The following is a 23,396-nucleotide window of genomic DNA, read 5'->3' as shown; positions in this document are numbered from 1 at the left end:
ACTGTGAATTTTTATAGCAGAAAAAAGCATTGTTACTTAGCTGCATCTGCTTGGACTGGTAGACAGCCCCATAAGTTGTGAAAAGACTCGGGAGATGATGTTTTACAGGAGAAAATCATGTCTAAACAACAAGACTTCCTGCAACCAAAAGATAATTTTGGCTTTTCCAAAGTGTGACAGATGGAAATAGTGGGAGGAAAACTGGAGTACCTTGTCACTAGATAAGCAGTCCAATTTGAACCAAATTGTGATGCAAGACATACCATATTATGTATTTTTTATATTAAACTTGGACTGTGTGTAATTCCAAGTACAGCAATGTCCCTTGCTTAAATCAGATCAGTATAGCCTGAAAGCCTGATCCTAAAATGGTACAAAATTAAATTAAAGCTGAGCCATAAAGAAAACAGTAAATATCAACTGAACAATATAATTAAGAAACTAATGTTTAAAAAGATATAAATATTCACAGTCACAAGGTGTTCAATTATGTTTCTTCCTTTTGGAGGTACTGTGTCCTTTTGAATCCTCACTTGTAGAAAGGGAACTGTCAGCGTCATCATCAGTCTCATCATCATCATCCTCATCATCCTCCAAGTTAGCATCACCACCTTAAACAGAGTATTATTGAGTTGGTTATTTATTTTTTATTAGAAGTTAGTCAGACCAGTCTTTCCCAATGGCGGGTTATACAGTAACTATTTAATGGAACGCTGACGACAGAAGGCACTGGTACTCGGACACCAGCAAGGGTTCAAAAAAGCTAAAGAGTTGTTAATGTAGGATGAGCTTATCAATTGATCCTCTGCGTTCAAGATCAAGACCTGTCGAAGCGGAAAAGAAACTAACCAGCTTCTCCAATTTCACCGAGTTCTTCTATCATCTTCGTCAATGCGGCATTCGCTTCTATTTGGAATTCCTCTAGGGACTTAACTAAATGTTGACCTTCTACTGTTTTAGTAATAGTCTGTATTAATTTGTCGTTTTGGGATACAGTAAGTCTAATTTCAGGAGGCATATTTTCTTGGTTATAAATGTAAATTCACAACAATTTTCGTGTTTATTTATAAACCGAGAAACAAGAACACCGAAAGACAAAACGTCAATCTGTCAAAATTGACAACAGTTGTCAAACTCGTATGAAACCAAGAATTTTGTGGCAATCGATTAAGCGATGGATGATACAGTTTCGTTCCAGAGTAAGGGTTAGCCTAGACTATCAGTCATTGAAATCGCACAATTTAACTAAATCTACAAAGCACAATGCCAGGGTCTGAGCTCAGAGTTGGCCCAGGGGGAGGAAGCAGTTAATTTAGAGTACATTATAAATAGTGAGAGTCGTTTAATGTACTCCGAACTCTACGACCAAATATTTTAATCAAATCGGTCCCATGGCTCCCGAGAATAATCAGTTCAAATATTATTCTTCATAACCAGCCATTTTACAAAGTCCAAGCCATATGCTCAGTTTTGGAAGTAATTGAAACTTATTCTTTACTTTAAACATGAAAAAAATATTTTAATATTCGGTCTGAGGGGTCGCGACTTTATTAGTGTCTTGTCTTTGGTTACCAATGATAGTATCTATATCTGTGAATGAGTGACTTTCTGTATCAGCTGATTGATTTACCTATTTGAAAAGTTAGTAAGGTTTTAACTAAAATCCTTGCTAAAACAAGACTTTATTTCACTATGTAATAACAAAGTTATTATGCGGGAATTCGGCAAATTCGGTCCTCTCATCGGTGCTGTAGATGAAGGAACTTCAAATGTCAAGTTTCTGGTATTTTTTTTAAAACAATGTTAACTATTTTTAACTTATGATGCGGCTGGTATTTGTATACTATTACATTGTTTACAGGTGTTTGCAGCAAATACCTCAGAAGTTCTCACTTATCATCAAATATCATTGAAAAGATTTAGTCCCCAAGAAGGATGGATAGAACAAGATGCTTTAGAAATACTAAACGCGGTATTAGAATGCATCGAGGTAATACACTAAAATTATATTTTTATCAATGTAACATCTACTTATTTCTGTTGAGAAACTGGTGAGCACTTGTAAGTACAAAGTAATAAATTTGAAATCTGATTATACCATATATTAATTTTAGGTATTTATATTAATTTTATTTTTACTAGAGCATGCACATTTAAAAAAAAACATGTCTATAATAGGTAAACAATGTCAATTGTATATTATCATCATCTGCCTAGCCTTTTCATTACTACGTTGAGATCGGCTTCCAGTCCAATCGAACGCAGCAGTTTTATTCAGAGCAACTGCCTATCTGACCTCAGACTTACCTGCCTTTTATTTGAAATTAGGGTAAAAAGGTGTAAGATGAATATTTATGTTATTGTTTGCTATCAGATACAATAAACCACTAGAAAATTATCAGAACTATGAAAGCAATAAATAACCAGTAGAACTATAGTTGTAGCTGAAAATTACTATAATAATTAGGCATCATGTGCTCCAGGACAGCACCTATAGTTTATTTTTAAATTATGATGAACAAATAATATATGTTTATTATTTGCAGCAATAACATGATAAACAATGATTACTGTTTCAATATGAGCATGGTTGTCATTACAGGTGACTATTGACAATCTGAGGAAGTTGGATATCAACCCAGGGGATGTTGTGGGGATTGGTATTACTAACCAAAGGGAAACTACAATAGTATGGAATTCTGTAACTGGACAACCCCTGTACAGTGCCATAGGTAACATTGTGTAAATTAAATAATTTGATATTAAAAAAAATATTGATAAGCTCATAGTTTTATATGATTTCAGTGTGGTTGGATGTGAGAACGTCAAGCATTGTAGATGAACTGATCAAAATCAAAGGTGCACAATGTGTTAATGCTGTTACTCAGACTAGTGGACTTCCTTTGTCTACATACTTCTCATCTGTTAAACTGAAATGGCTGTTAACAAATGTATCTGCCGTGAAGGATGCGGTCAAAGCTGGAGAATGTATGGCGGGCACTGTGGATTCCTGGTTGATTTGGGTAAATACATATAATTATGGTGTAAATTCCTTGTTATTTTCCATTATTATTTTTACCAAAATATAGAATAAAACAATGATATAATATTTTATTAACCATAGTAAATCTGTCCATTCTTTCTCTTAAACTACATAAAAAAATTTTTCTATTTTCAGAACCTGACCGGTGGCAGCCATGGTGGATCTCATATAACAGATGTCACAAACGCTTCAAGAACTCAACTAATGTCACTGAGAAGCCTGAAATGGGATAAAGGATTATTACGTTTTTTCGACATACCATTGGAAATTCTGCCAAAGATTAAAAGTTCAGCTGAAATATATGGTTACATTTCAACTGGATCCCTGCTTGGTGTTCCTATTGCTGGGGTCAGTATCTATTGTTATTGAATGCCTATGTTGAAGCTCATAGGTGATATCACTCCTTTAGGTGCAAATGGTCCAAGTAAAACAAAAATCACGATTAATCGAATTCGCGATTGGTCCAATGTGAAAAAAAGTTCCAATTCGAGGTTCCACTCACGCCAGGTAATTCTAACGTTTGAATCACAACAACTACTTTGTACCCACTCACATCTGCGTTCCACTCGTGACTTGAAAAAGCAAGCGTGGGCGCTCAAAGCTTCCGAACCATTAGTTTCATGCTACATGTAGGTGTATTTGTATTAAATGTTGCATTCTTGTTTCAGTGTTTAGGAGATCAACAAGCAGCTCTTGTTGGACAAGGGTGCATGAGGTTTGGTCAAGTCAAATGTACTTTCGGTACTGGATGTTTTTTGTTGTACAATACAGGTAATTTGTTACTGTTATCATATTACTGTACATTCTTTTTAACATTATTTTTCTGTCATTCCCTAATCCAAACATATTTTTTTTTAGGAGATTCAATAATTCACTCACAACAAGGTCTTCTGACTACAGTAGCTTATAAACTGGGCCCAGATGCGCCGCCAGTCTATGCTTTAGAGGGATCTGTTGCCATTGCAGGTAAATTATATTAGCATAGCTTGCTTCTTTCTTACTGAAAAAAGACTCATTGATATTGTTGATATTATTTAGGTGACACATTACAGTGGCTGCGAGATGGTCTGGAGCTTATAAGTGACATACAAGATACAGAGGCATTGGCTTCAGAGGTCAATGATGATGATGAAGGAAGCATTTGTTTTGTGCCAGCATTTAACGGTTTATACTCTCCATATTGGAGAAAAGACGCTAGAGGGTTGGTAAATCATGATATAAGCAAATTTTAAGGTTAATTTTAATTAAATACTCATTTAAAAAAATCTATATCGACAGCATAATGTGTGGAATAAGTGCAAAGACGCGTCGAGAGCACATAGTAAGAGCAGCTTTGGAATCAGTGTGCCATCAAACTCGAAGTGTGGCAACAGCCATGGCGGCTGATTGCGCGCCGCTGGGCCGCTTGCTTGCCGACGGCGGTATGGCACAGAATTCCCTGCTAATGCAAATGCAAGCAGATATTCTCGGTATTCCAGTGGTATGTACCTAAGACTTAATTTTGTAATACAATGATAATTTGGAACAGAGAAAGGGCAAGCTATAACAAATCTGGCAAAAATAAGAAAAGTTCCATTTCATGGCAGGATAAGGAACGAAGTTACATTTGAATGATCTGTATTTTACCACTTAAACGTAGCTACACCCAGATATTTCCTAAGGACGATATATACTAATATTAGGGAGAACTGCATATTACGGTTACCATTAGGTATAACTTTCAGATTCGGCCCCTCATGATGGAAAGTACAGCTCTGGGAGCAGCAATAGTGGCGGGCCGAGCACTGCGAGTGTGGCCAACGTCTACTCCGAGTCCACCAGCCGATACTTTTATACCAGCGACTACTTCTGAAGGTCGAGTATACGAATATTTTAGACCCACGCACTTTGGAGATTTTTCTAGGACTTCAAATTATAGGCCCCAGGTCTCTTGCCTCATCTGGCACTGAATTGCCACTTGTATTTCTTGATTATCCATAAAAAGTATTATATTGCTCGTTTATTTATGAAACAAATACAACATTACAGAACGCGACATCAGGCGCGTCCGATGGGAAGAGGCTCTAAGCAAATGTTTAGCATGGACTTCAGATGGAAGCGAAGAGAAGGAAAAGTTATGCCCTGGTAATATTTTTTTTAATTCGCTGCAAATTACTCAACCTTAAGTACAACTTGAAAAGTATTTCTGTCGAGGAAAACGTAATCTAACCTTAGTCGATCTCTCGATAAAGAGTGGCGTTTCAATATTCTAACTAACGTAAGTGTTGTATTACAGTGAATAGAATGAGGTAGCTCTAGCTGAGAGTTGTCATTAAAATTGAGCGGCGTTTCAGTATTCGACCTTTTAACAATTATTATTACCTACATTAAAAATTTATTGTAGGTAAACATGAAATAAATGCTAACGAGTGCTTTAAAAAATCGGTTTATTTCAGATGAAACAGATCGTACAACAGCAGTGATACCCCCTGGTCTGTTCTTCATTGGCACAGCCCTTCTAGTGATAATAGCAGATAAATTAAAAGTTATCTAATCAAGGGGATTCAATTCCCAGCCATTACCAAGTCATTAGTAGAACAATTCTGTATACCTCCAAAGTTAGTTGTAAAGTATTAATTTATTATAGCTGAATTGTTAATTAATTGTTGTTACAATAATAAAAGCCGTTACTAAATATTTATGTTATTTTATTTAGAAATGCAAACTTAAGTATGAAAATCACTTAAATTAAAAATAAGTATTTTTATGTATATATAAATAATAGTAAAAATACAATATCACTTAAGTAGTCTCGTGGTTACATGAAAATATTGCAATACAATCAAAAATACAAAATGACATCAGCCTTTGATAACTGCAATAGGTCGTAACTTCACAGTTTTCTTACTGATGCCAGCGGCATGGCAAGTATTAACTACGTCTGTGACGTTCTTGTAAGATTCAGGAGACTCTTCCATAACCAACTTTGGTGATGCAACTCTAATAGAAATACCCAGTTCCTCTAATTTTGTGAGAACTTCTTTGTAATCTATGTTCCTCCTCGACTTTGCCCGGGATAAAGCTCGACCCTAGAAATTACAATATGAAAATAAGTATGCACACTTAATTTGAGAATTAGTCATCAATCATAATAAATAAACAATTAGGTAATTATGTTATTGTAATGTTTATCTAATCATCAGGTTCCAGGTTTGATAAACATCTAATTTATCATATTATTGACATTCTGACGAAAGTTGGATGTTCGATATTAAATATGTAGAAAATAATCACATTCTCAAAAAGACATTTTGTTTTACAAATCCAGATTTTTTAAGCAAAATAGCTTAAAGTATTGCAAAGAGTGATACAAATCAAAACCAGTTCTGTATTAATTCTAAATTAAAATAATCCTACTTTTTAAAAATTCAAAAGGACACCTATTTTACTTACAGCTCCATGACAGGTAGAGCCAAATGTTTCAGTCATGCCCTGGTGAGTGCCAGTCAATACATAACTGCATGTGCCCATAGTTCCACCAATCAGGACTGGCTGACCAGTCAACTGATAATCCACAGGTATGAGTGGGTGGTGTGGAGGAAAAGCTCTTGTAGAACCCTGAAATTATTTTTAAAATGTTATTTATGTTGTGAGGCAATGGCCACTGCATGACTAATGAATATAGATAAATCTAAATTACCTTTCTGTGTACTAATAAGGTCTTAACTTTTCCATCTACAACATGTTCTTCCATCTTTGCAATGTTATGGGATACATCATATATGACATGCATATCCAGGTCATCAGGTGCCATTTTAAATTGCTTGGCAAATGCTTGGCGGGTCAAGAATGTCATTGAACTTCTATTGACCCACGCAAAGTTACCAGCTGCTGCCATTGCCTTGAGATAGTCTTGACCTTCAACAGAATTGATTCTAGCACAAGCCAGCTGCCTATCATTTGTCTCAATCTGATCTCTTTTCATAGCTTTCTCCATCTGAACAAGAGCATCAGTAGCTACTTGATGGCCAAACCCTCTACTTCCAGAATGAATCATTACACACACTTGCCCAAGTCGTTCAATACCCATTTTTCCAGCAGCATATTTATCATAGATTTCATCTACTACTTGAATCTCTGCATAATGGTTACCAGCACCCAAGGTACCCAGCTGTGGTAAACCTCTCTTTTTGGCACGCAGACTGACTTTGGAAGGATCAGCATTTAACATACGCCCATACTCCTCACAATGTTCCTTGTCTTCAGCCCAGACATAACCCTCCCTGAGAGACCAGTCCATTCCCATTTCTAGAGCTTCTTCTAGGTCTCTGGCATTCATAGGAATTATTCCCTTAGACCCCACACCAACTGGGATGTGGTCAAATAAACTCTGTGCAAGTTGCTCCTGGTAAAGGAAATAAAATAAACATTATTAAAAGTCCATTTATTGAAGAAGGCTATTGACCATAATTTAAAATGAATTAGGGTAATAAAAGCTTGGTCAGTGGGTCATTCTAGGGGTGGAATTGCTTATAAAATTATCTAAAGACTACAATAATAATCCCCTAGTTTACCCTATTTAAATCCTTGTAAGTACCTTAATAGGCTGGACATCTTTCTCATGGAGATTGGTTCTTAATAGGCGGACTCCACAGTTAATATCAAAACCCACACCCCCAGGAGAGACAATTGACTGTGGATCAGCCATATCAAAAGCTGCCATATTCCCTGAAACAAAGAAGTTCATACGCATTACTCATTGTCTGACTTATCTACATATTGCATCATTTTTTGAAAGCTCGAAATTCTTGCATCATAAATAAACAATAAAAACAAAAAATTACGAAGAAATAAATAAAAAAAGTTTCAGGTTTAGGCATAGCAAAGGCTGTGCAAAGGATTTAGGACATTTACAACAAAAAATTTAATACTTACACATAAAACTATGGAAACATAGGCATATTTTTCAATTTGTGAATATTTTACCATAGTAAACACACATACGTGTAAGGAAAATATTCCTTTACAACAAAATTACATGACATATTTTAATTGTTATTTTTTAATAATAATGACTGATTTATTAATATATTGCCTCAATTTAAAAAGTATTCTGTAGTGGGAGTACTGTAATGTATAAAATATTTAATATAAATATTAATAGGATACAAATAGCTAAAAAACTTACCTATAGCGAAACCATATCCAGAGTGTACATCCGGCAAACCAATAGACCGGCCCACGATACCCGGTAAAGCCGCTACATTCGCAATTTGCTTCACACCCGGGAGAAAACCTCCAGTCATTCCTGGTCTACAGGAATTCTTCAACTCGTCTAACATTAACTTTTCAAGAGTCGAATTTACGTAAAAAACTCCTTCCACGTTCATGTTAGGCTGAAAACCCTTTTTGATTCTCCAGCAATATGGATTGATCTTTTCAAGATACTTCAATTCTTCATTGTACTGACGCACAACCATTTTGAAGAAATTGGGAATACGAAGTACGAACAAATAGGAGGACTCCTTATTTACTTGTAAACCAAACTCAATTGTTTTTCTTTACATGAAACCCGGGGCTTCAGCAAGCACTTCTGACTTCAGCAGGCAGAACTTCTATCAATTTGACACTTGGTTACTTGACAGCTGAGCAAATTGTCTATGCTTTGTAGACATCGATGTACTACGTACTCATTATACTACAAGTCAATGTTTGTAGATCAGTGTTGAGTGTGGACTGTGGACTGCCTGAGGTCTACAACAGTAATCCGAGAACAACAAAAAAACAATAAAATATTGTTTATCGGAGTTGATAACATTTAACCCTAAACGTAAATAAATGCACATTATCGCAATATTGCGCTATAACATCCATACTCTCAACTCAGATTCAAAATAATAGGTCTTTACCTATGAAATTGCCGTTTTGTATGAAAAAATGTAAACGTTTTTTTTTTCATGTATTTTTTATTTGTATTTATCAAAGTAATTACCCATGCAATCAATGCTTCTTTGCCAACGCAGTGGCAGTGAATTGATGCCCTTCTTAAAGAAATTAGCTGGACGGGAGGCAACAATTTTTTCAAAGGCATTTTTTACTGCCTCTCGGGTACTGAATTTTTTACCCGACAAAAACTTATCCAAATTCTGGAAAAAGTTGTAGTGTGTGGGCACAAGGTCTGGTGACTGACGGACGACGGAAAAAATCTTTAATTTGTGTGTATGTTGAGCAGTGCAAGGCACGTCTCGTCGCGTACTTCGCGCTAGCGTTCATTGAGTTCGTGGGTCACCCTTTACCTTGCCAATTTGACGCAAATGGATCAATATTGTTTTGACGCTAACATCGAAAGCTTCAGCCATAGATTGTGTATCATCAGCTTCCACAATCGCCTTTGATTCATCGTTGTGGACCAAAGTCTACGGTTCAACTTTCAGGTCAAAATTTCCAAAACGGAAGCGAGCACACCAATAACAGGTGATGCGTTAGTTAGCAGTGTGTTAGCTCCGTAAACGTCGTTGATGTTACGTGCCGCTTGTGCCGCGTTGTTGCACCACGGTACTCATATTCCATAATAACTTGATTTTTTCACGTATCCACGATGAAGAAGAAGATTGAAATGCGATGACAATGTAGCACTAATCAATAAACTAATGACTACTTTTTAGCCGACTTCCCAAAAAGGAGGAGGTTCTCAATTCGGCCGGTACGTTTTTTTTTTTTTTTTCTATGTATGTACATCGATTACGCCGAGGTTTAAAGACCGATTTACGTGATTCTTTTTTTGTTCGACGCGGAATAGCTGCCAGTTGGTCCCATAGTCATCAGGTCAGGATCTGATGATGGAAACCCTGAGAAATCGAGGGCAACTTTCGAAAGTTGTAAGCATACATAGGGTTAAACCTTGACACCCATATGTATGTCTGATAGCGCTATTGAACAGTGAAGGTTTGGAGCTGACCTGATGATGGAGACAAAAGAAAGTCGAGGGAACTCGACAGCTGAATCTGTAAACTACCTCGTGTTTGAGCTTATATTATTCGTATTGACGAGACCTTTGCAACAGTGAAAGTTTGGAGCTGACCTGATGATGGAGACCAGAGAAGGTCAAGGGAGCTCGACAACTGAAAATGAAAACTACCTCGTGTTTGGCCTTATATTCTTTGTATCAATGAGAACTTTCCAGTTATGTGGATTCGTTTCACTGAAAATCTGAAGATAAAAACTTTTTTACAAAAAAATATAACCGACTTCCCAAAACACTAAAAAGCAAAAAAAAACTAATTTTAGGTGCATCGGCCTAGAAGTCGGTGGCAAAATTAACTTAGGGACATCCATTAGACATCGACTTCTAGGCCGATGCACCTAAAATTAGTTTTTTTTTTTTGCTTTTTAGTGTTTTGGGAAGTCGGTTATATTTTTTTGTAAAAAAGTTTTTTTGGAAGATGAATTTCATGTTTTTTTAATAAAATTAATTTGAAATTGCAATTCTTAGCCAAAAAAAATATTAAGATTTGAAATGGCCATTACCGCAGAACGGCAATTTCATAGGTAAAGACCTAATATTAAATTCGCTCATTAAGGTATTTACAGATGTTGATAATAATGCCGAAGTACAACTTAACGGCTTTGTTAAAACGTTGCAAATGTTATTTCTTATAACATACTATCCAGCCATGACACTTTCTACTGGTTGTATGCTGTGCGCACTTGCGCATTATAGTATGTAGAAACCATGTAGAAATTAACAATCCACATACGCGGGTGCAAACGTCGATGATGCATATTTAAACACATAGACGGACTCTCTATAATACCAATAAACGTCCATGGTCATAACTGGCAATAATTTACTGACAGTGACATAAAAATGTCAGTGGCATTCATATGTTAATGTCAATGTAGAATATTTCCGTAGATTCTTTCATCTTACGGTTTCATAATCAACTTTTAACCTTATTGTGTAAAATAATTGCCTGAATTGTTTTTACACTAAAGGAAAAAGGAATCCTTTGTACGATGGCTGGATTAATTAAGCTTCGTCACATGCCTTTAATGCAGAGATGCGTTTGGAACCATTTGAACGTAGTAAGCCGTAACATTTCTACTTCGAAAAAGAACAGCGATGCTGCTGCTGTTGCTTCTAACCCCAAGGAAGACAAGAACTGGGTGAGCTATGGGTTTGATTATAATAACAAAGAGGAAGATACCAATATGCACCACGCATCGTTCTTTTTTTCTGTTACATTGTGTTTAGTCTTCGGAGGATTTGCCTGGGCTTATGCCCCCGATACACATCTAAGAGACTGGGCTCAGAGAGAAGCATTTTTGGAACTGCGACGCCGTGAACAAGCAGGTCTTCCTCCAATCGATCCTAACTACATCGATCCAAAGTTAATTAATCTTCCCAAAGATGAGGAAATCTGCAATCTTGAAACTATTATTTAATTTGTGCGTACAGCAATTATTATTTCAATATTATTGTAGATTGGTTCAGTAAAGTTTTTAGACCATGTGATTATCTTTTATTCCACATAAATGGCCACAACCGTTTGTTGCACTTTATGTGCGTAGTTTTTTTAACTACAGTACTTACATTATTATAAAGATGATCACTTTTACTTTTAATAAGTATGTATTCAGAGATGAACCTAGATAATTGTAAATATATGAATTTTGTTTAAATAATACATTAACTAAAAACTGAACCATGTATTTTATTTTCCTTTTTATGTTTTTTTTTTCACCCTAGTTCTGAACTCGTGCACATAATTTATAGTACTGGTGGAAGCATGTTAAAAAACAGCCAAAGCCATATCAGAGATATTTTATTCTGGTACTTGGGTTTCCTACGCAACAAATAATAATGAATAAACTGTGTGGTTCAAAATTATTTATTTAACAAGATAAGGCACACCAATAGCAATGCCTAACATGAACAATTAAAATATCCTTGCCAATATGGCACTAAGCTTTTGTAAGTATTTCTAAGATCTTGTATGGTGATTATCCATATCTAAAACTGCTTTATGGTAAAATCCATGGTTGATTTTGTTTCTTGAGGTAAATAAAAACAGCAAACTGAATGAATGCTTTATTTTCCTGATAAAATGCACTAATTTATCTAGACACCATAATAATTAATTTAAAATCACATTTGATTAGTTCTTTGCACTTGCAAGGTTTTACTAAGAGTAGTAAAAGCTACCCAAGATTTTGTTTCAGTGACAAAGAAATTGGTCACCCACGATTACAATAAATATCATAAACTCTCCACCTCATTATAAAGCATGTTATTGTGCCTAAACATCAGTGCAGTTGTTCTACACATGTCTAATGTGGTAGTTTCATAGTGTATCTAAAAGTATGCTAATAATTGTGTCTATTCCGATTACAGGCGCGGCACGTTGTACATTGAGTAGGGATGAGGATAGAACTTATTTATCTGTTATTTTTTTCAATATGATATTGAAAAGATTTTAATTCTAGATAACTAAATAAATACATATCTACATACTATCGCAAATGAACTATTTTCCCACCCGTCACAGCTGCATAAACACTGTCTCCATTGGCAGCAACGGAATTAACACAGCCACCAAGATTTATTTCCCCACAGGGTTCTAATTTGTCACCAGCTATCTTCCAACGGCGTACGAAGCCGTCCCAACCTGCAGTCCACACGTAGTCGCCGCTAGTCGACAAACTTGTAACAATCATGTCACTGACCTGTGAAAAATAAACTATGATACACCGACTATGCTTAATTATTATGGGTAAATGAACCTACGTTTCAACAAAGCATATAATGTATTATGATGTTCGCGTTATGACTTTATAAGGAGGGTCAGAATATTTAAAACCAATAGTGTTCCCTTGTTTCGCCCGCGCCGGGCGCGTTAATGCTGTGGGCCCGAGATCCCGACTGTGCGTTCCTCCTTCAATACTGACCTTTATTTCATGGAGCAGTTTGAAACTGGTATCAATTGAGCAATCATGTAATTTTAGGCTATTTCCATCCCGAGACATGAATACGAGTCGATTTCCCGATATCCGCAAAGGAGCTCGACCTTCCATTGTGTGCCTTGTAGTGAAACGTGTCTTAGATTCCTCTGAAATAAAGGGAAATATTATATTGTGGTAGAATTTATTTCTTATTCTCCTACATCGGCTGTAAAATTTATGCCAAAAAATTGCAGTATGTTAATTATGTATATAAAAGTATGGAAGGAAAACATGCTGCGCCGACCCCAAATAAAATTGGGATAAGGGCAGGAGGATGATGACTATGTAGGAGTCCGTGGATCCGCTTCTTTACTTTAAATACACCTATTTTTACGTAAAGGGCCGGCAAATGAGTATTCGGTAAACAAAACAAACTGATCATGTAATAGTGAAACTAAAAAAATAATATCATTCAACGCCTGCACTGTTTACGCCGCAAGTAACAACACAGCAACAAGCTATTGATGTTCTTATTGCAAGAGATTTTGATACCCGATTTGATTTTTAGTCCTCTACTTGCACTAAGATTATTCCTCTACCTTGCGCACACTATTCACAGTCTCCGCCAGGTGGCGGTAAATAAGTATCTAGATTAGGTACATACCGTACATTGCTAACTAAAATAACAAGGTAGGCAGTTACCTACCTACAATTATTATTTTTTTTTTTTAGAAAAACAGATGGCAGATTATAATAGTTTTACCTGGCTTTATTTCTGTGGCAGTGACGTAGAGGTCCCGAACTGTAAACAGGAACGGCGGGGAGAACGACAGGTCCTTAACCTCTTCCAAGACATTGTATTTAGCTTTCAATGCATTATTTTCATAGACTGCAATCTGTAATAGTAAGTAATTAAATTAAATTAAAATTCCATCAAAAACAGATGTAAAAAATTGACTCTTTTTTAAACTAGGTACAGGTTTTATAAACAGGTAGGTTTAAACTAGGTATTATGAATAGAATACCTACGTACTTATACTTATCCTAATTATCTAGTAGGGTAATTTTACCTCCTAATACCTAAGTAGGTACGTTCTTTCGGTCAGCTAAATAATTTCTTCTTTTATGAAATCTGAGAGTTAGTAAATAGTTATTCTATGTACCTACCTATGACTAAGTAATTAGATTTTTCAAGATAAGATTTAGGTAGGCAGGTATAGGTACTTTTGTCTGTAGGTTCCTAAGAAGGTATTATTATCTAGTTATTGAATAGTTCACTCACGTTGCCATCTTCATCACCAGCATAAAGTTGTTTGTCAAACACATGAAGAGAGCCCACGTCAGCGCCTGTAGTTGGTAGTTCAGCGATTTTGGCCCCGGTAATGGACCAAACTTTAATGGGTCCGTCATTGGACGAGGAGTACAAGGTGGCTCCATCAGTAGCTAAAGCAAATGGCTGTACTGCATGTGCAGCCCAGGACTCCTTTGCCACCAGTTTCTCATCAAATGCCTTAAAAATATACATTTATAAGCTTAAACTTCATGTATTACAAGTCCTCATGCTCATCGATTGTTATTAGTTACTATTTATGGATACAAATAAAAAACAATGTATAGGGGTAGCTATAGGTGTTATACTTACTTTAATGGAACCATCTTCAGTGCCAACAAACAACTTGTTGCCCCAGGTCAACACACACGGTTCTGATTCTACTTTAATTTCAGCTTCTATTTTTAATGACATTGTTTCACTTATGAAAATATTGTTGTTTAGGTCTACTTTCCTTATAGTTTAGTTATTAAATGCGTCCAGCCTCCTTCCAATATCTGTGAATACTGTTACCTACGGCTAATGCCGACAACACGAAAGTTATTTGAGCCCAAAATAAACCAACGCGGCGTCCAATGATCTATACGAACTTTTGTACAGAAATAAAAATAACGATTCTAGACGAATCTAGTGATGCCAGTAGCGGGAAGTATTTTATATGTTTGTGAATTTAAAATAAAACTTGGACTCAGTTAGTTTTGTAAATATGTACCTATCTACATTTACTAACTTATTTTTTGCCTTGATTATAAGAATCCTCCTTTTGTGGGGATGTGTGGGATAAAATTCATGCTTACCACGTAACCGATTTTTTTTGGAATTTTGGCTATGTTTGCAACTAAAATAAAAAGGTTAGTACATAGGTAATAGGTAGGTATTCGGTATATGAGATGAATCATAGCGGCCAATCGCACGTTTTTTGGCAACAAAAATTATGCCTGTTGCTTTAGAACAGTTCATTGGTATGTAAGTACTTACATAGGTACTTTTAAATTCTGAAGGTGTCGAATTATGAGGGTTTGGAAAGTTAAGCTTCATTGTTTTTAAACCTTTGTTTTTTATGAACACCACAGAGGCCCGCATATTGTTCACGCGCATGCATCAACACTTGCATAGGTAGAATATTTTTTTATTTATAAATATTGTTGCACTATTACGAGTTCCTTCTGCGTTGTTGGGTGCGTTGTAAATATTTAATCTTATATAAAACACCTTCACCCAGAAAATATTAGATTACCTTAGCGGCTAGTAGGTGCCTAAGCTGCTGTTGAGTTTAAATATTTGCCATGATGTATTTTATAAAGAGCTCAGTATGGTTTTGAGCTTCCTTCTTATACGATCTACAGTCTAGACACATTTTTTCAGCTCCATATCGACTGCAAGCAAGCAATACCTCCTATCTGACATTTTTGTTACAAAAAACTCGAATCTACTATTAACTACCCTTAGACTCAAAATAAAAAGAAAAAAACTTTATTAATCGATACTATCCGTAAAAAAAGAAAACTTAGATTTTCAGTATCTCATTATACCTTGGAATAAGGATATTATTAAGTTTTATTGTTCCCCTTTAAAATCCACCCGGAGTCAGATAGGAGGTATTGCTTGCTTGCAGTCGATATAACACCCATAAAACATAAAACAAAGTCTAAAAGTATCCTTAGTTTTTTATAATGCCAGTACCTAAGTAGAAGTATTATAAAATTTTATAAAGTATTATTTTATTTTATGAATTTTATAAATTACTTGTAATTGGCGATATCTTACTTATAATAATTAACTATTGTATTATCTAGCTGTAACAAAGAATCATCTTAACACTCCAAATAATTTAAGGCATCAAAATCATTTGTTGAAGAGTAAATATTTTGTATATGATTGTAAAAAGCAGAACTCTATAAGGTACCAAATCAGTAGTAATAAAACCACACTTAGGTACGAGTAACTCATATTAATGTAGCTATAGCCACTGCTCAGTAACTATATGCCGAGGAACCACGTCATATTACGGGAACCACATTGTGATATCATTGTTACGCAACACCATGGGCCATTAAAACAATGAAAAGGATGACTAACCGCCCCCCGTCTACTCTATACTTACTTATGTACTCTTCAGGATGACACGAAATCTTGCATTAAATACTCTGCATTGTATAGACACAATCCTATTTTACGGAAGCGTCCATTGACCACAGTAGTACCACCCGAGAAAGTGAAAATGTTAAATTGCTGACATATAATAGAGCCGTGAGACGTTTCTTACTATTGTGTATATTGAAGAGACCTAGTGATGTTCACATTGCATCATAATCTACCCACATTAATGTGTCTCTACTTGCAGAAATGTGTAATAGGGTTGTGGTCACATTAAATGGAACAATGCGAAGTGTCACAATCGATATGAAACGTTAAAATGATCTAAATGAAATATAAAATAATTTACACAAGTAGGTATCTACGTAATAAGTAAGACGCTGATGTAGACAGGTGATGCTTAGAAGAGTTTGCCAGAAACTGCAGCTACACAGTTGATAACAGTGCATCAGTGTCCTTTTGAAACTCTTCATGTCGCTCACTTGGTTTCAAACTATACTATAGATATAACAAAGTGAAATATTTTTTTTGTTGTTTGTACCCTAAAGGCTCCAAACTAACTAACCGATTTGAAAAATTCTTCCTCTGTTGGAAAGCTACTCTCTTTCTCAGTAACATAGTCCCTCCCTAGGTAATTCCATCCTTCGTGAGACAGGTAAGTATTATTAGGTACCTACGCTACGTTTTAATGACTCCTGGATTTCCTGCATGGAGTTTTATGGTAGCATAGAACGTTCTAGATTTATGTAGTCAAACTGCAAACTTCTACAACCTACGCAAACTGAATCTCTCATCCGTCATCTGCAATGACGTTGGATCACAAATGTGCATTCCCTACGCATACCTATAAGAAAGCTTCCAAGTAATAAAGAGGGCAAAAATAACTCTTTCATTTTATTATTAGGGCTCTGTATGTCAATTTAATTATAATATAATAAGTACGAGAGTACAAGAATTGCAGTATTATTAGTAAAAATCACCCATACCTGACCTTCAATATTTTCTAAACAAACTAAAAAATTACGTAATTAAATGTAGAAAAAGTCGACCTTACACTGTTAAGCAACTTCGTATAGTAAATAACTTACTATTTTCAATATAATTCACAGGTTTTCGCTTTTAGCGCGTCACTAATCAGGGTCCCTGTTGGACACTAGTTAACACCTTTCGCAACTGACTTCGTGGACATTTTCATGTGAAGTAATACCTAATCACTTCTGAAAACATTATATGGAAATCCTTTCTTATATTATTTAGTTTTGTGCTTAAACAAATAAGTAATAAGGTAAAGGGATTACGCCAATTATATGCTAGCTCTTAGGTACCTAAATATCAAATCTATATAAAATTTCTATATGGTTCTACTTCTATGTATATGGTTCTACTACAAATGGAACGATTTCTCATCTACACGAATAGGTAATATTTCCTCAAGTCCAAGGGTATATAGCATAATATATTTTAAATTGTTTTACTGTGTTTTGTAGCAAAAAGATTATTTTACTCAAATGTAATTTGACGGAACTAAATCTTACATTAAGAATGAAACCATTAGTTAATTATTATAAAACATTTTAATCATATAAAAATAATATATTTACAAACATTCACATCAATTTGATGTAATAATACAAGTTGCAGTACAGTTTGGCGCAACGCCAGATTGCTGCCATCACAGATCTCGGCCGACTTCTCTAGAATTTTGAGGTTCCATACCTTTTTCTTTGATTATAGAACGAAGGCACTAATGCAAAAATATTCTAGTTAATTAATCTATAAATAATAATGCCTTGTTTATACGCTGGTCGTCATTCGGTCATAGAAATCGGCATCTTCGCCTCAGATTTAAACGGAAAAACACAAAATGTTGCGAAAATGCCGTTTGCTATAAGAAAATTTATAGATACATATTATAATATTTGACGTCAAAACTCATCTCACAGAAGCTAATAAGCAAGCTGTTCCAGAGTCTACCACACCATCTCCATTGCGGAGATTATAGCGGGTAGACCTTCATAGTTTATAGCTTTGGTATTCCTAGTAGGTACATATATTTAATCAATAAAAACTTTAGTTAACCAGGTTACCGAAATAACGTGGTTACTAAGATAGAGGGTTTGAAGGAGCCGGTCGAGCACTATAAATGGGCAGCTGGTTTATAATTGTCCAAAGAGGTCGCCTTAAGGAGCACCGTATTCTGACGATGGAGCTGAAGCGGGAGGGCCGTACTCGGGCTTGGGAGATTCCGGATAACCTTCCTGTTTCTGAAAAACAAAAAAATATATGTAATTTCGTATCGTATTTTTTTTACAAATCTAAATTATGATATGATTAGATAATACACAACACTAGGTACGTCTTCCAGTAAGAAAGATTAACATTGATTGTTGCATGCAAAAATATGTGCGATTACCAAACGGATGGTAATGCATAAAAGTGCACTTATGTTAGAAGAATTGATTGCACTGAAGGTTAAAAGTTTTCACAGTTCAAAGTTGATCGCCAAGTGAGAGGACTGTTCGCCAAAAATTACGCAATTAGGTAAATTTATTAACTCTTCTAGAAAAATTTGACGGGGGTGTAGGCTGTCGTATGTTGGTAAATTAGATCCTATCTATGAAGAGAGGCCTTCAGATTTTTGAATGAATAAAATGGTAAATTTACTTTCAATATAGGCTTAGGTAAGTAGTATTCTTCATCAGCGTAGCATTATATTAAAAATAAAAGATAATGTAGTTCACTAGCCATTGGAACTGGAACCCTTAGAGAAATATCGGTGGAACTAATCAATTTCACACTCAAATCGATTTTGCGCGTGATGATAATTGGATAAATATATTATTATAGTCTATAATAGTAGGAGTTGACTTTAGTTTAAAATTGGCCTACATAAAAACAAGTAGGTAAATGTATTAACTACATGTTACGTGTTTAGAGCCTTTACGTGTTACCACGTAATAATGCGACGCACATACTTTCGTTTGTGGCTCCATTTTGATCTTCGAATGACCCGCCAATTATAAAGCTATTTGTATGAAATATGCGCTATTTGTATTACGTAAACGAAATAGCTTAGAAAACAATGGTTTCAAACATTCATAGATCACGAAAGTAGGTATACACTTATAAATCGATGACTATGCGATTATATTTTTAAACTTGAATGGAAACCATTTACTCATTGAGATCTAAGCTGTCAAATAGAAACGCTCTCATTGTTTTTCTGGCCGTGGTATATTTACTAAAACGTTACAGACCCTACAAATTAAACAATTGCGTCCGCGCATGAGTACCTGTATACGATCCAATGTAGGTTACTAATGAAAATATAAACATAGCGTAGCTACCTATAATAATAATGAAGCCTAGATATTTATGAATCTAGTTCTAATATGATGCAACCTTAAGTGACATTTCTAGAAGAGGGTTACCTACCGGGCGATAATGATACAAAAAATCTAGCTACCTCACTTATTGCGAGAGACATTGCGTTACATAGAAAATACGGGTTGTGGGAGTACAGAGGCATCCTCGGTTGCGTTAATGTAATGATGATAGCAGGTGTACTGGACTGACAGCGAGCACGTTAGGTCTTGCAGATAATGCTATATAACACTTCCTAGATTGCTGTAGGAAATGTTTACGCGCACTTTCACGAGGCAAGCGGACGCATCCTCCGTCACCACGCCATGACATTATGACTACTTTATGAACATGAATTAATCGTCTAAAGTCAAGATCCATGAAATGAATTAAGCACTTATGTGTTCTCTTTTTCTGTAAACTTATTACTTAATGTTTATTTTATTACAGAATAACAGATTAAGTAACTATAACGTTTACGGCTTGATTATACTCGTACAAGCTTACTACTTACTCTCGTATGAATATGTAGTGCATAGAATATATCTAAGTGTTTTTTCTTAAGATTGAAATGGTTTCTTAAGATGATAATTTTGTTCCTCAAAAGTACATAGCAGTATATAGTACCAATTTTATTTATATTCTTCTAATACGGGTTGATATAAGGGATCTCTAGAATTCTCATTTGTATATTGATTCTCTATTATTTGTAAGATTTTTACTGTTCTCTATCATTACTTCAATAGAAATAGTCGAAAACAATCGTGGCTCTGATCTAATCTGGGGTTAGAGGGCCATACACTAATGAATCTCGAGCACTGCGTTTTAGAGCGGCGGCTCATAAAATTAAACTGTGTTAAAATCTTACCTGTGTCTTGTATCTGATGAAGTAAACCTCTGGTTTTGAGGGCTGCGTAGGCGCCGGTGTCGGGATGACAATGTCGGGCTGCTCCTCGGGTTTCTTCACCAACACGTAGACGAGAGTCTTCTCCTCATTCTGAGGCTGTACAGGAATGACAGGCGCAGTAGGGGTGGGTGGAGTCGGCGCCTTGATGAACACTATCTTGTAATGTTTCTGAGGAGGTGGCACCCAGATTGGTTTGCGGGGTTGAGGGATGTCGTTGTCTGGAGGTGGGACGTGCACGTAAACATGCTTATGTACTATGGGCTGTTGGGGCGGTCCGTACTGTGGCGCGGGAGCACCATACGATGATGAGGGAGCACCGTAAGACGATGAGGGGGCACTATAGGACTGGGAGGGGGCGCCATACGACGTCGGAGGCTCTGGCCTCGCGACTGCGCAGGCAACCACCACCGCCACCACTAGAGATCGTAGTACCTGCACACACAAATTATGCACCTGTTAGATTCAATTAGTACTTACTTCAATATCATCAGTATTCAGGTTAGGGTCAAAATCCACACTTTATCACTATTTTTGTCCCGAAGACATCGATATGTTATCAGGAACACACTTTGCCAATATCACCAGGTCACAATATTGATCAGATATGATCCTCACAGCGGTACACCTACCGTTTTGTCACACATCCTGGGTATGCGATTAGACGCAGCTAGATAGTGTAATGTCCAGTGCCCAGGCGCCACCTGTGTTTATAAGAGTTGTGCGCTCCATATCCGGGGGAGGGGGCACTTTCGATGGTTCACATACCTTTCGCAATAAGATGGTGCTCACGCGCCGCCCTCCTACTGACGCCACACCAAGTGACGTGCTCGAGGGCACATTCTGCCGTAAATCCTTTTTCTCATGCAAATTGTTGTTTATATTTTTATATTCCTTGCAGATTTCTTGAATATGCAGTAAGTAATGTTCTTCTTCAACCATGAACATAATCGTACCTAGGCACCAATAAGTGTTGCAAGCTGTTTTTGTAAACCCTCTGTTTTTGCATGCGTAAGTTAAGGTAAAAATGTACAAGGATCTCAAAATGAAACGTATTTTTTTATATAAAAATATTCTATTACTTTCTTATAAGTACTAAGAGAAATAGTGCCTATCTACCTATTGTTTTTTTTTATCTGATTTACCTACCTACCGATATTTTTTTTAAAGTGGGTAGGTTCTGAAATAAAAGGCTCGGCTCGATTAAAAGATCACACAAAATATAAGTAGGCGAAGAATCTGTTTGTACAGACTCGGAATCGAGACCCGGATTTAATCGTCAATAGCACTACCCTTACCTAACTACATAAAATATCTGATGTAGTAAGACTTTGTATACCTCCTTCGAGCAAATGACAAAGATTATGACTTCAATATGCGAACTCTAGCAAATGCATGTCTATCATGGAGCTATTTCCCTTTTCCTTTGCATATTAGCCATCGTCGACCTAAGATAACATGTAAGCAGCAGTACTACAATATTTAATGTGTGATTGCAGAGAATAATTTGTCCATTTGAGAGAGCAAGTATCGCTCCAAGGTATAATATGATAGTGGCAGCGAAATGTTCCTCTGACTGTGTAACCAGGTAATCGCAATTTGCTTCGAATTCAAATGTTAATTGACTGCAGGTTAACCGACACTCGCAGCGCTTCTTTGGTAACACTCGCGTGTGTAGCCCAATGACGAACATACAAGTATCTACTCAGATAGCTAAATCTTACTTCATTCAGATGATTGCAAGGCAGAGGGTAGCATACGTTTCCTCCAGCGCTATGTACCCGCTATCGAATTCTGAAACAAAATGTAGCGTAAAGTAAGTAGGTACCACAACAATACATTGTTGATTAAAACGCATAAGCATTGCTCAGTTTCTTGTTGGTTTACTTGTGATTGATTCCATCTAACCAATCGTTTCCGATACGATACGCTTGCTTGTTTCACAGTATTGCGTTCATTGTGAAGTAGTTGCACGATTCTAATACATATAATGTTTCATGACAAGTGTAAGGAGACGCGCCGCAGATGTCATTTGTAGTGTGAACAAAGCACTTAGTGACAATCTGTCAGTGCATCATTGTTTACGGTTTACGAAGCGAAGTGGGAATAATTGACCTCTGACACGGCGCTGGCGCGGGCCCCATAATGTGGAAACACCAGGAAGGTAGGCGAGCATCGATGCCTATTCCTACGAAACCGGTTGATTTATACTTGTGATTACTATTTGTGTTATCTGGGACACGATATTCTATAATATCCTTAGTAATCAACACCCCGGTTCATTATTACCTGTTCATTGATGTTTTCTCCAGTATTAAGATGTGTTAACATTTATAGAAAATTTAATGAATTAAATAACATTTACTTAGTTACGTTATATTCTTCGCTATAATAATTTGCTTTGTGCCTGTGGTATAAAAGGTATCCACTGTGTGACATTGTTTTTAAAAATCTGTAGGAATTGTAAGACGAGAAAACTTATTTTTTCATATATTCAAAAACCTTAATTATTGGATATTTCAAAATGTTCAGGCAAGTAACAGTAACAACAACAGCTACTCAGTGCCGTTTTCTTATCGATGTTTTATAAACTAATAAACGCCTAATACCTTTAGGTGTTGCAGATTGTGTCGCCGCATAACCACGCTCACAAGCATCGATAAAAGATTACAATCATTCAGGAGACGAAGCGCCCTTGATTAACAATTAACTATAGAGGTCGCTGGAAGATTCTTAGA

At 36.1% G+C, this 23,396-nt stretch overlaps 6 protein-coding genes across 7 annotated transcripts; 2 read left to right on the top strand and 4 right to left on the bottom strand.

The window, feature by feature from the left end:
• Positions 1-414: 414 nt before the first annotated feature.
• LOC124631162 (cation channel sperm-associated protein 2-like) lies at positions 415-1,124 on the bottom strand. The gene is made up of 2 exons (XM_047165380.1): positions 850-1,124; positions 415-611 (listed from the first exon to the last, which is right to left on the bottom strand). Exons 1-2 carry the CDS (start codon positions 1,016-1,018, stop codon positions 484-486), a joined length of 297 nt encoding a protein of 98 aa, XP_047021336.1. The 5' UTR covers positions 1,019-1,124; the 3' UTR covers positions 415-483.
• Positions 1,125-1,562: 438 nt separating this feature from the next.
• Positions 1,563-5,719, top strand: LOC124631158 (glycerol kinase-like). Its single transcript, XM_047165376.1, has 12 exons — positions 1,563-1,783; positions 1,862-1,990; positions 2,603-2,732; positions 2,806-3,023; positions 3,179-3,391; positions 3,712-3,814; positions 3,902-4,009; positions 4,082-4,244; positions 4,322-4,523; positions 4,768-4,897; positions 5,072-5,167; positions 5,479-5,719. Exons 1-12 carry the CDS (start codon positions 1,712-1,714, stop codon positions 5,574-5,576), a joined length of 1,662 nt encoding a protein of 553 aa, XP_047021332.1. The 5' UTR covers positions 1,563-1,711; the 3' UTR covers positions 5,577-5,719.
• On the bottom strand, positions 5,714-8,652 carry LOC124631159 (RNA-splicing ligase RtcB homolog). Its single transcript, XM_047165377.1, has 5 exons — positions 8,211-8,652; positions 7,620-7,750; positions 6,723-7,427; positions 6,476-6,640; positions 5,714-6,111 (listed from the first exon to the last, which is right to left on the bottom strand). The coding sequence occupies exons 1-5, from the start codon at positions 8,500-8,502 to the stop codon at positions 5,884-5,886; spliced, it is 1,521 nt and encodes a 506-aa protein (XP_047021333.1). The 5' UTR covers positions 8,503-8,652; the 3' UTR covers positions 5,714-5,883.
• Positions 8,653-10,887: 2,235 nt separating this feature from the next.
• Positions 10,888-11,534, top strand: LOC124631268 (NADH dehydrogenase [ubiquinone] 1 beta subcomplex subunit 11, mitochondrial). The gene has a single exon (XM_047165572.1). The coding sequence runs from the start codon at positions 11,039-11,041 to the stop codon at positions 11,465-11,467; it is 429 nt and encodes a 142-aa protein (XP_047021528.1). The 5' UTR covers positions 10,888-11,038; the 3' UTR covers positions 11,468-11,534.
• A 363-nt stretch (positions 11,535-11,897) lies between these two features.
• LOC124631267 lies at positions 11,898-14,885 on the bottom strand. Its single transcript, XM_047165571.1, has 5 exons — positions 14,607-14,885; positions 14,247-14,474; positions 13,728-13,860; positions 12,971-13,131; positions 11,898-12,748 (listed from the first exon to the last, which is right to left on the bottom strand). The coding sequence occupies exons 1-5, from the start codon at positions 14,706-14,708 to the stop codon at positions 12,536-12,538; spliced, it is 837 nt and encodes a 278-aa protein (XP_047021527.1). The 5' UTR covers positions 14,709-14,885; the 3' UTR covers positions 11,898-12,535.
• Positions 14,886-17,946: 3,061 nt separating this feature from the next.
• Positions 17,947-23,365, bottom strand: LOC124631106 (extensin). Of its 2 annotated transcripts, none has more exons than XM_047165282.1 (3): positions 21,427-23,365; positions 20,623-21,093; positions 17,947-18,655 (listed from the first exon to the last, which is right to left on the bottom strand). In XM_047165282.1, exons 1-3 carry the CDS (start codon positions 21,604-21,606, stop codon positions 18,572-18,574), a joined length of 735 nt encoding a protein of 244 aa, XP_047021238.1. In that variant the 5' UTR covers positions 21,607-23,365; the 3' UTR covers positions 17,947-18,571. The 2 variants fall into 2 exon arrangements, with proteins under 2 accessions (XP_047021238.1, XP_047021239.1); XM_047165283.1 differs by lacking the exon at positions 21,427-23,365 and adding an exon at positions 21,291-21,339.
• Between the last annotated feature and the right edge of the window lie 31 nt (positions 23,366-23,396).

This window comes from Helicoverpa zea, chromosome 6 (assembly GCF_022581195.2).
Source record: "Helicoverpa zea isolate HzStark_Cry1AcR chromosome 6, ilHelZeax1.1, whole genome shotgun sequence".
In the NCBI taxonomy this organism is placed as follows: Eukaryota; Metazoa; Arthropoda; class Insecta; order Lepidoptera; family Noctuidae; genus Helicoverpa; species Helicoverpa zea.
Note: the sequence above shows the minus strand (reverse complement) of the source record. Positions and strands in the feature narration are given on the sequence as shown.

Coding starts and splice junctions, on each gene's coding strand:
- LOC124631162 (XM_047165380.1), bottom strand. CDS start 1,018: ATGCCTCCTGAAATTAGACTTACTGTATCCCAAAACGACAAATTAATA. Junction 612..849: donor CGGTGAAATTGGAGAAGCTG/GTTAGTTTCTTT, acceptor ACTCTGTTTAAG/GTGGTGATGCTAACTTGGAG.
- LOC124631158 (XM_047165376.1), top strand. CDS start 1,712: ATGCGGGAATTCGGCAAATTCGGTCCTCTCATCGGTGCTGTAGATGAA. Junction 3,024..3,178: donor TGGATTCCTGGTTGATTTGG/GTAAATACATAT, acceptor TTCTATTTTCAG/AACCTGACCGGTGGCAGCCA. Junction 3,392..3,711: donor TTGGTGTTCCTATTGCTGGG/GTCAGTATCTAT, acceptor TTCTTGTTTCAG/TGTTTAGGAGATCAACAAGC.
- LOC124631159 (XM_047165377.1), bottom strand. CDS start 8,502: ATGGTTGTGCGTCAGTACAATGAAGAATTGAAGTATCTTGAAAAGATC. Junction 7,428..7,619: donor AAGATGTCCAGCCTATTAAG/GTACTTACAAGG, acceptor TTCCTTTACCAG/GAGCAACTTGCACAGAGTTT. Junction 6,641..6,722: donor CCTTATTAGTACACAGAAAG/GTAATTTAGATT, acceptor AAATAATTTCAG/GGTTCTACAAGAGCTTTTCC.
- LOC124631268 (XM_047165572.1), top strand. CDS start 11,039: ATGGCTGGATTAATTAAGCTTCGTCACATGCCTTTAATGCAGAGATGC.
- LOC124631267 (XM_047165571.1), bottom strand. CDS start 14,708: ATGTCATTAAAAATAGAAGCTGAAATTAAAGTAGAATCAGAACCGTGT. Junction 13,861..14,246: donor CTGGTGATGAAGATGGCAAC/GTGAGTGAACTA, acceptor TTACTATTACAG/ATTGCAGTCTATGAAAATAA. Junction 12,749..12,970: donor AACTGCTCCATGAAATAAAG/GTCAGTATTGAA, acceptor TATTTTTCACAG/GTCAGTGACATGATTGTTAC.
- LOC124631106 (XM_047165282.1), bottom strand. CDS start 21,606: ATGTTCATGGTTGAAGAAGAACATTACTTACTGCATATTCAAGAAATC. Junction 21,094..21,426: donor GCACCATCTTATTGCGAAAG/GTATGTGAACCA, acceptor TTGTGTGTGCAG/GTACTACGATCTCTAGTGGT. Junction 18,656..20,622: donor TCATCAGATACAAGACACAG/GTAAGATTTTAA, acceptor TTTGTTTTTCAG/AAACAGGAAGGTTATCCGGA.